General features: G+C 60.8%; 3 protein-coding genes and 1 long non-coding RNA gene across 21 annotated transcripts in view; 1 reads left to right on the top strand and 3 right to left on the bottom strand.

Annotated features, from left to right (window-relative positions):
- Positions 1–278: 278 nt before the first annotated feature.
- Positions 279–2,602, bottom strand: PNMT (phenylethanolamine N-methyltransferase). Of its 2 annotated transcripts, XM_005584030.4 has the most exons (4): positions 2,378–2,602; positions 923–1,130; positions 505–808; positions 279–429 (listed from the first exon to the last, which is right to left on the bottom strand). In XM_005584030.4, the coding sequence occupies exons 1-4, from the start codon at positions 2,577–2,579 to the stop codon at positions 370–372; spliced, it is 774 nt and encodes a 257-aa protein (XP_005584087.3). In that variant the 5' UTR covers positions 2,580–2,602; the 3' UTR covers positions 279–369. The 2 variants fall into 2 exon arrangements, with proteins under 2 accessions (XP_005584087.3, XP_005584086.3); XM_005584029.4 differs by having other exon boundaries at positions 279–808.
- A 736-nt stretch (positions 2,603–3,338) lies between these two features.
- LOC141408811 (uncharacterized) overlaps positions 3,339–12,394 on the top strand; it is a 12,452-nt gene continuing 3,396 nt past the window's right edge. The window contains exon 1 of the long non-coding RNA XR_012425794.1: positions 3,339–3,483. This is a non-coding gene — a long non-coding RNA (uncharacterized lncRNA). The remainder of the gene's footprint in view (positions 3,484–12,394) is intronic.
- Positions 4,474–5,677, bottom strand: TCAP (titin-cap). Its single transcript, XM_045376000.2, has 2 exons — positions 5,557–5,677; positions 4,474–5,310 (listed from the first exon to the last, which is right to left on the bottom strand). Exons 1-2 carry the CDS (start codon positions 5,664–5,666, stop codon positions 4,917–4,919), a joined length of 504 nt encoding a protein of 167 aa, XP_045231935.1. The 5' UTR covers positions 5,667–5,677; the 3' UTR covers positions 4,474–4,916.
- STARD3 (StAR related lipid transfer domain containing 3) overlaps positions 7,509–12,394 on the bottom strand; it is a 27,244-nt gene continuing 22,358 nt past the window's right edge. For 9 of the 17 annotated variants that reach the window (XR_012425792.1, XR_012425786.1, XR_012425791.1 and 6 more), the window contains 9 exons: positions 12,185–12,283; positions 11,901–11,956; positions 11,456–11,548; positions 10,734–10,796; positions 10,484–10,579; positions 10,103–10,182; positions 9,907–10,011; positions 8,656–8,749; positions 7,509–8,199 (listed from right to left, as the gene is read on the bottom strand). Coding sequence is in view for 6 of the 17 variants with exons in the window: in XM_074019497.1 (XP_073875598.1) it covers positions 8,095–8,199; positions 8,656–8,749; positions 9,907–10,011; positions 10,103–10,182; positions 10,484–10,579; positions 10,734–10,796; positions 11,456–11,548; positions 11,901–11,956; positions 12,185–12,283 (791 nt within the window). In the remaining 11 variants the exon portion in view is untranslated. Of the gene's footprint in view, positions 8,200–8,632; positions 8,750–9,906; positions 10,012–10,102; positions 10,183–10,483; positions 10,580–10,733; positions 11,208–11,455; positions 11,549–11,900; positions 11,957–12,184; positions 12,284–12,394 lie in introns of all 17 variants that reach the window. The other 8 variants (XR_012425789.1, XR_012425783.1, XR_012425793.1 and 5 more) reach the window with 2 other exon arrangements.

The following is a 12,394-nucleotide window of genomic DNA, read 5'->3' as shown; positions in this document are numbered from 1 at the left end:
TGGAAACAGACTAGCAGAACCTGCTGCTGAATGCAGGAATGAATGATGCGATGGACGGAAGGGCATATCACAAGTGCCTGGTGCACTGCAGGTGCCCAGTGAGCTTCCCCTGACCTTGGCCTTTCTTAGTTTGGGAAGAATGAGTGGTACAGAATGCTAGCCTCAAGGAAACTTCTGGAAAAAAAGAAAGCCTAGGGTGAATGTCTCCCCTACCCTGACACTCAAATCTCTGGGCCCTTGCTGCTTCCCAAGAGAGCCACAGACAGCACTGACCGCAGTGGCAGGGTATTCTTTCTTTATTAGGTGCCACTTCAAAGAACAGGGAATCCAGGTGGGTAGGGGCCACAGGGCACCAGGTACGCTGGCCCCTCACAGTCCAACCTTCTGAGCCCAGGCGAAGAAGATGCCCTTGACGTCATCTACACCTGTCTGAAGGTGGGCAGGCATGATGTAGGTGCGGAGGTCCCGGACCTCGTAGCCACTACGCACCAGGGCCTCCCTCACCTCCTCCTCAGACACTGGCACCACCATCAGCCTGGCCTCCCCAGCCAGGTACCACGACTCCTCCAGGGCCCCGATGAGGAGGAGGTGCCCTCCAGGCCTCAGCAGCGTGGTGATGTGGTCCAGGGCCCGCTGGAAGCTGGCAAGATCTGGGCTCACAGCCTCCAAGCAGAAGGCAGAGACCAGGGTGTCGGCAGGCAGGGGCGCTGGGCTCCCAGTACCCAGGGGCTGGGGCTGGTGCACGTCGATGGGCAGGACCCGCTTCACCCTGGCTCGCAGCTGGCGCTCCTTCTCCTGCCAGGATTCCCTGTGCAGGGGGCACAAGGCAGGGCTCAAGGCTGTTCTACACTCAGACCTCTGTTGCCCCCACCAGCCACTCTATGGGAAGCCCCCTCCCCAGCCCTCACTCCCCAGTCCTTACCCCTTGCCCTCGATGAGGCAGGCATACTGGCTGTACATGCTCCAGTTGAAGGCTCCTGGCTCCTCCCGCAGCCAGCGCCCCAGCTCCTGGCGGTTGACCTCCAGGAAATCTGTCATGGTAATGTCTTCAAAGTGGCTGCAGGCGCTGAGCAGCTGGTACACGGTGGGGCCTGAACCAATGTCGATGAGGGTGCGTCCGGACACTTCACCTGGGCAGGGCAGAGGAAAAGGGTCCTGGTGCCAGGCCGGCCCAGGCAGCCCCTGCCTCCTCACCCCTCCCTCCCCTGCATTTCCCTGCTTCTCTCTAGTTCTTCCTTCTCCTCTGCAAGTGTGTCTCCATCTGGAAAAAGCATTGGTCCCAGAGTTAGACTGAACCCAGCTCCAACATGGACTGACTTCCCTTGGGAAGGGAACTTCACAGCTCTGAGACTCAGGTTTCACATCTAGAAAACTATACCTACTGGCCAGGCACAGTGGCTCACACCTGTAATCCCAGCACATTCGGAGGCCGAGGCAGGTGGATCACGAGGTCAGGAGTTCGAGACCAGCCTGACCAACATGGTGAATCCCTGTCTACTAAAAAAATACAAAATTAGCTGGGTGTGGTGGTGCATGCCTGTAATTCTAGCTACTTGGGAGGCTGAGGCAGGAGAATTGCTTGAACCCGGTAGGTAGAAGTTGCAGGGAGCTGAGATCCAGCCACTGCACTCCAGCCTGGGGGACAAGAGCAAAACTCCGTCTCAAAAATAAAAATAAAGATAGGCTGGGCACAGTGGCTCACGCCTGTAATCCCAGCACTTTTGGAGGCCGAGGCGGGTGGATCACCTGAGATTGGGGGTTCGAGATCGGCCTGACCAACATGGAGAAACCCCGTCTCTACTAAAAGTACAAATAAATTAGCCAGGCATAGGGGTGCATGCCTGTAATCCCAGCTACCCCGGAGGCTGAGGCAAGAGAATCGCTTGAACCCGCGAGGTGGAGGTTGCAGTGAGCCGAGATGGCGCCATTGCCCTCCAGCCTGGGCAATAAGAGCGAAACTCCGTCTCGAAATAAATAAATAAATAAATAAATAAATAAATAAATAAATAAATAAATATAAAGAAAACTATACTTACCAGCCAGGCTCAGGGAGGAAATTCTGGCGGTTTCTCGCCCCGTCCCACATCTGCCTCTATTTCCTCCTCTGCATCTCCACCTCAGTCTGTCCTGAATCCCCTACCTTAGCTCTCAATTCTGAGCACTCTCCGCTCCCTCTCTCCACCTCTCTCACCTCTGCCCCCTCTCCTAAGGGATGCTGCTCCTTTTTCTCTTCTGTTTGCACCTCTCAGCTATCTCTTTCTTGGTCCCCATCTGTCAGGCGCCTGGTCTGTCTCCTATTCCTTCTTTCTATCTCCCCGCGCCTGCTTTCACTCCCCGTCGACCTCTTGTCCCTCGTGTCTCCGTTTCCCCCGCTCACCGGTGGCGAAGGTCTGTGCCAAGCAGCGCAGCTTCCACGGCCCGACGCCGTTCGGGTTGCACAGGTCCCCGCGAGGGGGCGCGTAGTTGTTGCGGAGGTAGGCGCGCGGCTCGAAGCGCTGGTAGGCCGAGGCCACCGCCGCCCGACCCGAGGCCGAGTCAGGGGCTGCGCCCGCAGCGGGGATCCGGTCTGCGCCGCTCATGCTGCTGCCGCTGTCCGCCCGGTGCCCCGCTCGCCTCGCGGCCCCTTTTTCTACCGCCCGACCCCCTCCCCGACCAGTCTGCTGTGGGGGCGGCAGCTGAGCGCAGAGCCGCCCGGGGCCACGTGCGCCGCATCCTCCCCACCCCATCCATCCATCTCCCTTAGTGTCCGGGCTGCAGACGCACCGGAGGTGAGGGGGGCGGCGGCGGCTGCATCGGCAATCGGCCCCCGCACACCCCTCTCCGCACTTGCTCCCGCAGCCCTCACCCTCCGCCTCGCCTGCCCCCCTCCGAGTACCGCCTCTGCGCCCCCCTCCACCCTCAGTTCCTCACCCCCACAAGCTTTAGACCCCCTCACCCCAGCCGGCCCACCCCTCCCGTCCCTATTCTCCAGCCCCCCCGCAGCCATCCACCTCTTTTGACCCGCAGCCCGCCCCTTCTCTTTCCTGATTCGAGGGGGAGACTGGGGAATTAGGCCCTTTCCCCAGTTTCCCCCTCGCAGCGCCCTCCTCGACGAGGCCCCAGACCCCACCAGGCTTCCCTCCCTCCCGGACACCCGTCCCAGCACCCACCCTTCCCTTAGAACTGCCACCCAACTCCCCTTCCCCGCCCCTCCTCCAGGCCTCTCTTGTCCTTTCCTATGCCACCGGGCCCTCCAGCTCTCCCCCGCGCCACCCCGCCCCAGAAAGGACAGTCCGTTCCGGGGGCCCCAGAGCAGGGCGCGGCACCGCCCGTCCGATGGCAGGCGCGATAAGGGAGGTGAGCTGTGCTAATGCACTTAGCGGGCGGAACAGCCGGGCCTCCCCTGCGGGCCCCGCGGGTTCCCAGCCGCTTATCTGGGGGGCTGCCGAGGACGGAAAGTTCGAGTTCGGGTTGTTCCCACCACGTCGGGATCACCGGACCCAGGTGAGGGCAGAGGGCTTGGGCGGAGGAGAGGCAGGACGCATTCGCAGAGGGCCGCTAGGGCCACCAGGGGGCGCAGTCCGGGCCTTGGGGCCCAGCCGATTTGGGGTCCTGCGGATGCAGGGGCTCTGACCCCTCTCCTCTCGCAGCCCACACTCCAGCTTTGCTCCAAAGGAGCGGCCAGGTCAGGCCTGCAGGTTCTGCTCAGCGCCCCAGGTCCTGGCTGTCAAAATGCCAGGGAGTCCCCACCTATCTCCCGGATGGGAAGCCAATTCTGCCTGTGGCATCTCCGTGGTCTCCCTGAAGACCCCTTCCTTCCCCTATGGATGAGTCCGGGACCCTTCTGCCCTGGGTAGGCCACCAGCCCAGCTCCTGCCATCGTGGGTTCCTGGACCCGCTTGATGTGGGCCTCCTCCATGTCCTCCCCTCCCGCTTGTCCCCAGGGGAAAGTCTCCTTGGGAGAGGCAGCCAGGTTGGGACATGAGTCACCACAACAGCTGCAGGGGTCACAGAGAGGAACCTGACCCCTAGCACCTCCAACCTTCCCTGGCTTCCAGGGCAGGGAGGGTGGGTCGAGACACAGCCGAGGATTGATTCTGCTTGGATTCAGAACTGAGAGGCAGATTAGCTTTGAGGTCACTGACCCTCTTCACACCCTGAGTCAAAGCCAAGGACAGTCCTGGCACCAGCCCCTCTATATTCTCCACGAGACATCGTTGAAACAAACTCTGGATGCCAGCTGGCTTGCTGGGTACCACCCAGTGCCAGGGGGCTGAACACAGAAGCCAGGACTGGGCATGGGTCAGGGTACGGGAAGGAGACTGGAGACAGCACTCTGTTTATAGTTCTGTCCTGGCCTCCCCACCCCAAGTATGGGGCGTACTCATTAGCTCTGCCATATTTAGCTCAGATGCAGAGCCTGGTCCCAGAAGTGGGCACTGGGGGGACACCCATGGGCCAGCCCCGACAACCACAAGGAAAGAGACGCAACTCTGGCACATGATTGAGCATTTATTGCGGCACTAACAGAAGGTGCTGGGGGCCCCACCATCCTTGCCTCTGCCCTCTTCACCTCCCCCTCTCTCCCAGCTTCTTCTGCCTAGAGCATTCCAGATTCCCCTCACATTTTCCTGGATCAGGGCCACTCCTCCCAGGCACCTCTTGCCCTCACCAGTATCTTTTGTCCCTTCTCCTGGGGCTGAGGGTCCTCAGCTGTGCTGGCCCCCAACTCTCCACCCTTAGTGCCCACCGTCTCTGCCACCCTCCCTTTGGGAACTCAGGGGGCTCAGGCATCCTGGCCTCTGGCTCCCTCCTCCCCTAACCCCCAACTCTGGGCAAACTACAAAGCAGCCATGGCCAGCAGCTCCCCTCCACAGTCCTAGCCAGGAAGGGCCCAGCCCAGGGCGGGCACAGCGGAGCCCAAGTCACAGTCCCTCTCAGCCTCTCTGTGCTTCCTGGGACATGGAGCGGGACAGGGAGCGACGAAGGGCACCGGGCTTGCTGACAGGCACCACAGGGGGCAGCTGCTTGGTGATCTCAGCCACCTCCTGGCGGTCCACACACTGGCCACCCAGGGCTGTCTCCAGCGCCAGCAGCTCCTGCAGCTGGATGGGGGTGTCCTCGCGCTCCTCCTTGGTGGCGCCCATCTTGGCAGGGGTGAAGATGGGCAGTGGCAGTACCCGCTGGTAGGGCAGCTGGTACTCCTGCAGCCCACGGCCGAGGATGCCCATCCGCATCACCAGCCAGGGCGAGCGCTGCACCAGCGCCTGGCACTGCCCCTGCTGGTGGTAGGTCTCATGTCTCTGGGTGTCCTCCTCATGCAGGGAGCAGCTAGGGAGAGGGGAGGGGCAGTGAGTTCTTGGGAGCTGTTGCTCTCCGGGAACAGGCTGGGTGGGGGGCTCCCCAGGGCTGCTGGGACCTGGGAGCGGGAGGGGTGGTTCCCCTTTGCTCTTCCCATGGGGCATTCTTCCTTCTCCCACCCCCAGAAATTTCTCCAGGGCTTCATGCTCTGGCCTCAGGGCTCAGTGAGGGTGCTTTGGAGGAGCAGAGGCAGGACTCTGGCAGACCCACACTCACCCCTCCTCAGGCCGTGTGGACAGTGTCAGATCCTTCCATTCTGCCCAGAAGGCCTCCCGGCGCTCACAGTTCTCCTCGGACACCTCGCAGCTCAGCTCTGAGGTAGCCATGATCACTCCTCACTCCCTCTCCCCTCCCAGGCCCTTTAAATAGCCCCCTCCTCCCCCTTCTCCAGGGGCTATTTTCGGCCCCTCTGGTGTCAGATGCTATAAGCAGAGCCAAGACTCACTAATGGGGGGACGCCGGACCCAGGGCAGGGGTTAGGGTACCTGGACGCTGGCTGCTCCCTGGTCAGAGGTCTGGGGTCCAGGGCCCTATGCCTCCAGGTGCCTGACATTACTCAGACACCGTCTCAGGCCAGCCACATGCCCAGCCTCGTGCCCCCCTGGCACTTGCCCTCTGCCCCACCCACTCCCCTTTGCAGGGAGGACAGCAGCTTGTCTGTAAACAGAACAGGACCAGCAGGAACTGATGCCCCCTCTGGGCTCTGTACCAGGGCTGCCAGGTCCTGCCCTGGCTGTGCTCTCCTCTGCCTGGGCTCAAGGGCACATCCCCAGAAGGGACAGTGCAACCACGTCCTCAGGCGCCTGCACCGAAGGCCTAGTGCCTCGTCCCCAGTCACCCTCACCACACCAGCAGGGGCAGAGGAAGTCAATTCCATACCTGGGAACCTGGGGCATAAGCTTTGGTCAAGTGTTTTCCTTCCCCACAGCTGGTGGTCAGATAAGTGGTCTTAGGAGACAGGACAGTAGGGGTGGAGGGGGCCTCCAGTTCTACCCCAACACCCTGTGTTGGGTGAAATGGAAATCCAGGGGCTCTGATGGATGACAGAAGGCCTGGCTCCAGCTCCAGATCAGCCATAAATAGCCTGTGTGACCATGTGTCAGTTCCTGTCCCTCTCTGGGCCCCTTTCCCCACTTTCTGGCCACTACAAGAGGACCAGAAGACCTCTGGAGCCTGCCAGCTCTGATGTGCTACCTGGGAGGGGACTGGCTCTCCTTCATGGGGAGCAGGGGAGACAGATGGCTGTGGGGACAGTCCAGCACCCCAGGAGTGGCAACTCATGGTCCAAGAAGCTGGCACACAGGTGGTAGGCGTGGGGGGATGAGTGAGAACATTGCCGAGTGGACAAAGCAAAGGGCAGCAGGAGAGGCAGTGACAGGGGCTGAGCTCAGGACCCCGTGGGGAGAGCAGAGTACCCAGGAGCAGGTAAGGCCCATGGGCACCCACCTGGGTGCAGAATTGCAGACTACTGATTACTGAGCACTGTGCCCGGTTCTTCGTATCTTTTAATCTCGTAACAACCCTGTGACATCAGTCACATTTTCATAAAGTAGGAAGCAGAAGCTGAGAGAGGTAGATTCGCCCAGGGTCACACACCTAGGCAGGACCAAGACAGGATCCACCTGGCTCTGAAGAAGCTGGCTCTGCTGGAAGCCTGCGTGCAGGCAGGCAAGGGGGCAAGCCAGCCAGGAGGGAGGAGGAGGGCAGTGGCCTGGCCCCGCCCTGCGATCCCGGCTCCAGGCTACCGCTGGTGTGAGTGTGGTGGGGGGAGAGGCAATGGGTAAGTGGAGTCTGGGAGGTCCGGGGCTCCAGGTGGCTGGGATCCCAGAGATGCCTCAGTGACCCTGAAGCTCAGGCCCCACCTTCAGGCCACACAGTCAAGGCTTGCTGTGAGCACTGCCAGGTGCCCATACCCCCACCTCCATTCCTGGACTAGAGACTTTAACTTGCCCAGCTGAGGCCTGGCAGGGGGCGGGGCACTTTTTCTGACCAGTCATCTGCTCAGTTGAACAGGTCAGGAAAGGGGGGGGCATGTTCCAGGAACTGGCTCCCCAGGCTCCGCCCTCCTGTGAGCCCAGGAGAGGTTGTGTGAGGGGTCTCCCTCTTCATCCAAGCTGCTGCCTGCCTTCCTCTTCCCTCAAGAGGCAAGGCAGCGGGAGGGGCTGGAATTTTTTTTTTTTTTTGAGTCCATATTTTTAATTGGCTTAAATTACAAAGGTCCCCCAGGAGGCCCTGGGAGGAGGGGGACAGCCTGGGAGAGGCAGAGATTCATGGCCAGCAGCCCACTCCCACCTGCCACCCACTCCCCAACAAGGGTCCCAGACTCTTTCAATAATCCTAAAAAAACCCACGAGAGCGCAGGCAGATGAAGAACCCCTTCATCTTCACACGGGTGACAGCCTAGCCTGCCCTGCCCTGCCCTGCCCCCGCGCTGGCCCTCCCCAGCCAAGTCAGGCGCCCAGCCCAGACCCTGCCCTGGCAAGGCAGGGGACAGCAATCTGCTCCTCCAGGAGGCAGGGCACCATGTAAACATCAGCAGGCCAGACCCCACTTTCTCCAGCCAGGGGAGCCCCAGAGTCCAGTGCTCCACCCCACAGCCTGCTCAGACAGTCGACTCCAGGCACTGCATGGCTCGGTGGAGGGTGACAGCCTGGGGCCGGGTCCTATGTGGGCAGTGGAAGCCCAACTGGCCCCCTTTCTGGCTCTGGAAGTGGTGGCGACAGGACCCTGGCCCGCAGGGTGGGTGGGGCACAGTCACGCCCTAGCCCCCAGTTCGCTGATGCGCTGTCGCAGGTGAAAGGCAAATTCAAACATGGTGGCCGCGAGGCTCTGGTGGATGAGGTACCGGGGCAGGCGGCCCTGGGGGAAGGCAGGCAGAAGTCACTTGACGGCCTGCCCTCAGCAGGGTCTCCCCTTGCAGCTGGCACCAGCAGGGGGGCTCTGGGTCAGAATGCAGGTGCAGCTCTGGAATCCAGCCTGGGCCGCCCTCTCCCACTCACCCCTGGCGGGAAGAACATGCTGGGCCTGGCTCTTGGCACCAGCCACACAAACAGACCAGGGTGGGGCTGGGCTGGCCGCCAGCCACCCCTCCTCAGGGCCTCAGGACTCAGAGGTAAGAAGTGGGGGCACATGCCCTACAGCAATCCAGGGCTAAGAGACCATCTGGACCCTGACCCGAGTTTTCAAGTAAGAAAGGAGCTGACACAGGGGAGGCCCAGGCATGGCAGAGAGCTCCCAAGGTCACGCAGCAACCAAGGCAGCAGCAGGGTCCCCTCTACTCCATGGAACCCACCTGGCAGCCCCCCAGCACCCCACCTTGAGATCTGTATTAAGAATCCAGACAAAGGTGCAGACACGGGGGTTACTGGCCGACTTGAGCACGACGAAGCCCCCGGGGCCATTCTCTCCCCTATGGAAAGAGGCATCATTGGGGGGACTTTTGGAACAGAGTGAGGCCCTGACACCCCCCAGCAGCCCCCACCACTCACCCTCCATTCTTGGCCCAGCTGGGACTGGGCTGCAAGCAGAAAGGCAGAGCTACCCTGTCTGAACAAGGCTTAGCACAGGTGTCCCAGGGGCTGAGAATCGGCTCTCCACCCCCACTCACTCTGTGATGCTTGAATCCTCCAACAGCCTGTTAGTGCTTGCACACCCCCAGGGGCAGGGAGCTCACCACCTTCCCAGCCCTCATCCACTCTGTCTACAGATTCCAGGTCAGCCCTGCTATGGCAGAGTAGGCTGGGCTGGCACTTCTTACCCCTTCCCTTTCAGGAGGGGACACCTGCTCAGGAGGAGACTAAGCCTGGGAGGCACAGTTCACATCCCATCACCATTTCATTCTCCCTCAGCTCCACTAAGCATGCCTGAGCCCACTCCGCAGATAAGGAAGTTGGTATCCAGAGAGGAAGTAAGCTTGCCCTGCACCCAGCAAGTCTGTCCAGTGCCCAAAGCAGAGCCTGGCACCCTATCCAAAGAACAGTGCTCCTGCTGGAACCCAGGAGGAGATGGGGAAGAGTGGGGTCTATGGAAGGGGGCCACCCACAGCACCACAGCCTAAGACTAGACAAAAGGGAAGACTTCAGAAGCCCAGGCACAGATGCGGGAAGACCATAATCCCTTTATCTTTGGGGGACTCCTGAGCCACTCCAAAGAAAGGTGAGGGAGTGAGGACAGGGTGAGGGGGACGAAAGGGGACCCAAGTCTCCTTAGGCAGGAAGATGAAACCCAGAGCATAGAGCGTCCTGCTCAGGTCAATCAGCCCAGGGTGAGCACATGACTCTCAGGCCCCTTCCCTGCACGGGTCCCCATCCATGGCCAGCCACCGCTGCATGTCCCCTCCACCCCTCCAGGTGGCTTGGTTCCAGCTGTCCACCACCCCCCACCTCCACAGACAAAGCAGCAAGATTAGCAGGATTAGTGGCCGGGAGGAGCAGAGCCCAGCGGGACAGGAAACAGGAACGCAGCCTCAGCAGGGGAAGTGCCCAGCTGTACATGCTGTACCCTGCGCTGCTCAATGCTCCCAGGGGAGGGGCTGGCAGGGGTGACCCCAGGCAAAGTGAGGCTCACCGGACATATTTGTGCGTCGGGGGCTTGGCACTGTGTGCGGTGGCGATCCCTGATGACAAGTATCGGTCCCTGCGCCGCTCAATGCGCCGGACATTCACAAAGTCCCTGCGGGAGGGAGGGTTAGTTCAGGGGACAATGACCCAAGGCCAAAGTGCAGAAGGCCTGGCTGAGAGGAGGGGGCCCGGCAGGGACTCACCTTGGGGAGACCACGCCGCCCGCAGCCCCTGCAGACACGTCATAGGAGATGAGGGTGTTGTCTTCCACTCGCTGCAGGATCTGAGGGCCATCAACGGAGACTTTTGGAACAGGTGGCCCCAGGAAAACCCCAGGGATGGGAACTCCCCAGGCCAGCCTCCTCTGCCCGGGCCCTTTACTAAGAGCTATCGCCATCCGCAGGCCCTGGGCAGCACCTGATGAGCACTCCTCCTGCCCTCCTCCCAACCCTCTCGAGCAGGCACTGTTACCATTACACCCACTGTACACATGGGGCAGCTGAGGCGCAGAGTGCTTCAGTGATCCCACTGGGGCGTGGCTGTGCCCCAATCTGTGCCTTAAGAGGCAGCCAGGCTGGGCTCACCTGGCAGGCGGTCACTGTCTTGTTCCACAGCACCATCCTCTCGGGCTGCAGGATCACCTCCTGGTACACGAGCTCCGCAGGGCAGGGCAAGAAGGTCTGGGACAGGGCGGCAGAGGGCTGGGTGGTGCCAGATGGGCTCGGGCAGACCAATCCTTCCCTCTTGGTGGACACCCACCAGAGGACCCCTCAGCCCCTTCCTAGAGCCTCCTGTGCTGTCTGGGGCTCCAGGACACCCGCTCCCCTCACTCACCTTCAGGATGAACGTCTTGCCGTGAAAGGGAACTTCAATGGTATACACGGTGTCCCCATATTCCTGTGGCAGGGACAGAAGGTGGCAGGGAGGAGAGTGGAGGCAGGGGGTGGGCTGGTGGCACAGAAATGGGTGACAGGCAGGGCAGGTTTTTAACAGCACAGGGTGGAAAACTCCAGGAGTCTGGGGCTACCTGAGCAGCTGTTACAAAACAGCAGCTCTAACAAACCTACAGCACTGGCGGGAGAGAGGCTTTTGATGCTGAGTTAAAAGACGGGGGCACAGCTGCCGCTGCAACCACGAAAAACCATGTCTCCAGGCCAATGGGGCTGCCACAGGAACTGGCCAGGGAGAGGGTCTGGGGCATGTTTCCCTCTGTTTTCCAAGCTCTCTACGATCTTTGTTGATAATGTTGTTTTGATCATGAAATGAAACAACGGACGCAGAGCAGAAGCCTGGCTTCCCCTTCAAAGCCTGGAGCCAAGGGGGCAGAACAGCAGGGAAGTAAAGACAGGGTGGTGCCGGGAAGACGGGGCTGAGCGGGGTGGGGGAAACGTCCAATCCAGTTCGGCCTCCTGCCGACCCGAGGGCCCAGCTCCCTCTCTTGGGGCAGGAATATGGCTCCAACCCATGTAATCCTTGGGTTTCCTCCTGAGGCCTCAGAAAAGGGAACAGGAACTCCTAACACGCATGGGAAGGTCAGGTGGGAGAGGGCTTCTTACATTATTCTTCTCAAACTTCCAGTTCTCTTCCTGGGCCAAGATCTGGTCCACCACTGCTGTGGCCTCCTTCCCCTGGCGGATGTACTCCCGCTCCTGGACAGAAGCAGAAGGCAGCGAGGGGTCAGCCTGGGGCCTACAACTCCCCATGTTCGTGGCCTGTTCTCTCTCTAGACATACCACATGCTTCCCAGAGGGGCCTGGCCCAGTCACATGTGGGGGATCTGGGCTGGTCTCCCTGGGCCCTGCAGGCCTGTGGCTGCTCCTCCTGTGCGCCCAACCATGAGGCAGACCTAGGGGGCTGGACTGGTGGAGGGGCATTCAGATGGGCATTGCCCGAGGTTCAGCCTCTACTGGGAAACCCCTGCCCACCCCGGCTGACCCCTGCACTGGCCCTCCTCCAGGCGCCCATTCCAAGGGCAGGGGTTGGGGATAGGCAGGCAAATACCTGAGCAGAGAAACTTTTCTTTCCAGCAACTTCTTCATCTGATTCATTGTCAGACCCTGCAGAAAACAGGCACAGATGACAATGGCAAGGGGTGGGGAGAGTGTGGGGAGGTAGTGGGGTTCGGGTATGTGAGTGCAAGGATGTGGGGGATAAAAGTGTGTGGGAGAGGGTTGTTGGCTTTCCCCAGGGAGCCTGATAGAAGGAATAGAAAGAACAGACCCAGCCTACCCCATTCCTCACAAGGCCCCTCCCTGAAAGCAGTTCCCCCACACACCAGCCCTCACCTGCAAAGGATTCTGGAGGTGAATAGAACTGTCCCTCGGACAGAGCACTGGAGAACAGCAGGGGTCCACGGGCAACAGCAGCCTGGGCGGCAAGATACCCTGGAGAAGCAGACATGGGCCGCCACGGTCCCAGACTGAGCACAGTAACACCCTAGCAGCCTGGGGTACCAACAGCCAAGCTCCCCCTCAGGTTACTGGAGGCTGCTCAGA

Source organism: Macaca fascicularis, chromosome 16 (assembly GCF_037993035.2).
Source record: "Macaca fascicularis isolate 582-1 chromosome 16, T2T-MFA8v1.1".
NCBI lineage: Eukaryota > Metazoa > Chordata > Mammalia > Primates > Cercopithecidae > Macaca > Macaca fascicularis.
Note: the sequence above shows the minus strand (reverse complement) of the source record. Positions and strands in the feature narration are given on the sequence as shown.

Coding starts and splice junctions, on each gene's coding strand:
- PNMT (XM_005584029.4), bottom strand. CDS start 2,579: ATGAGCGGCGCAGACCGGATCCCCGCTGCGGGCGCAGCCCCTGACTCG. Junction 1,131..2,377: donor GGCACAGACCTTCGCCACCG/GTGAGCGGGGGA, acceptor TGCCCTGCCCAG/GTGAAGTGTCCGGACGCACC. Junction 809..922: donor TGCCTCATCGAGGGCAAGGG/GTAAGGACTGGG, acceptor CCCCCTGCACAG/GGAATCCTGGCAGGAGAAGG.
- TCAP (XM_045376000.2), bottom strand. CDS start 5,666: ATGGCTACCTCAGAGCTGAGCTGCGAGGTGTCCGAGGAGAACTGTGAG. Junction 5,311..5,556: donor TCCACACGGCCTGAGGAGGG/GTGAGTGTGGGT, acceptor CCCTCTCCCTAG/CTGCTCCCTGCATGAGGAGG.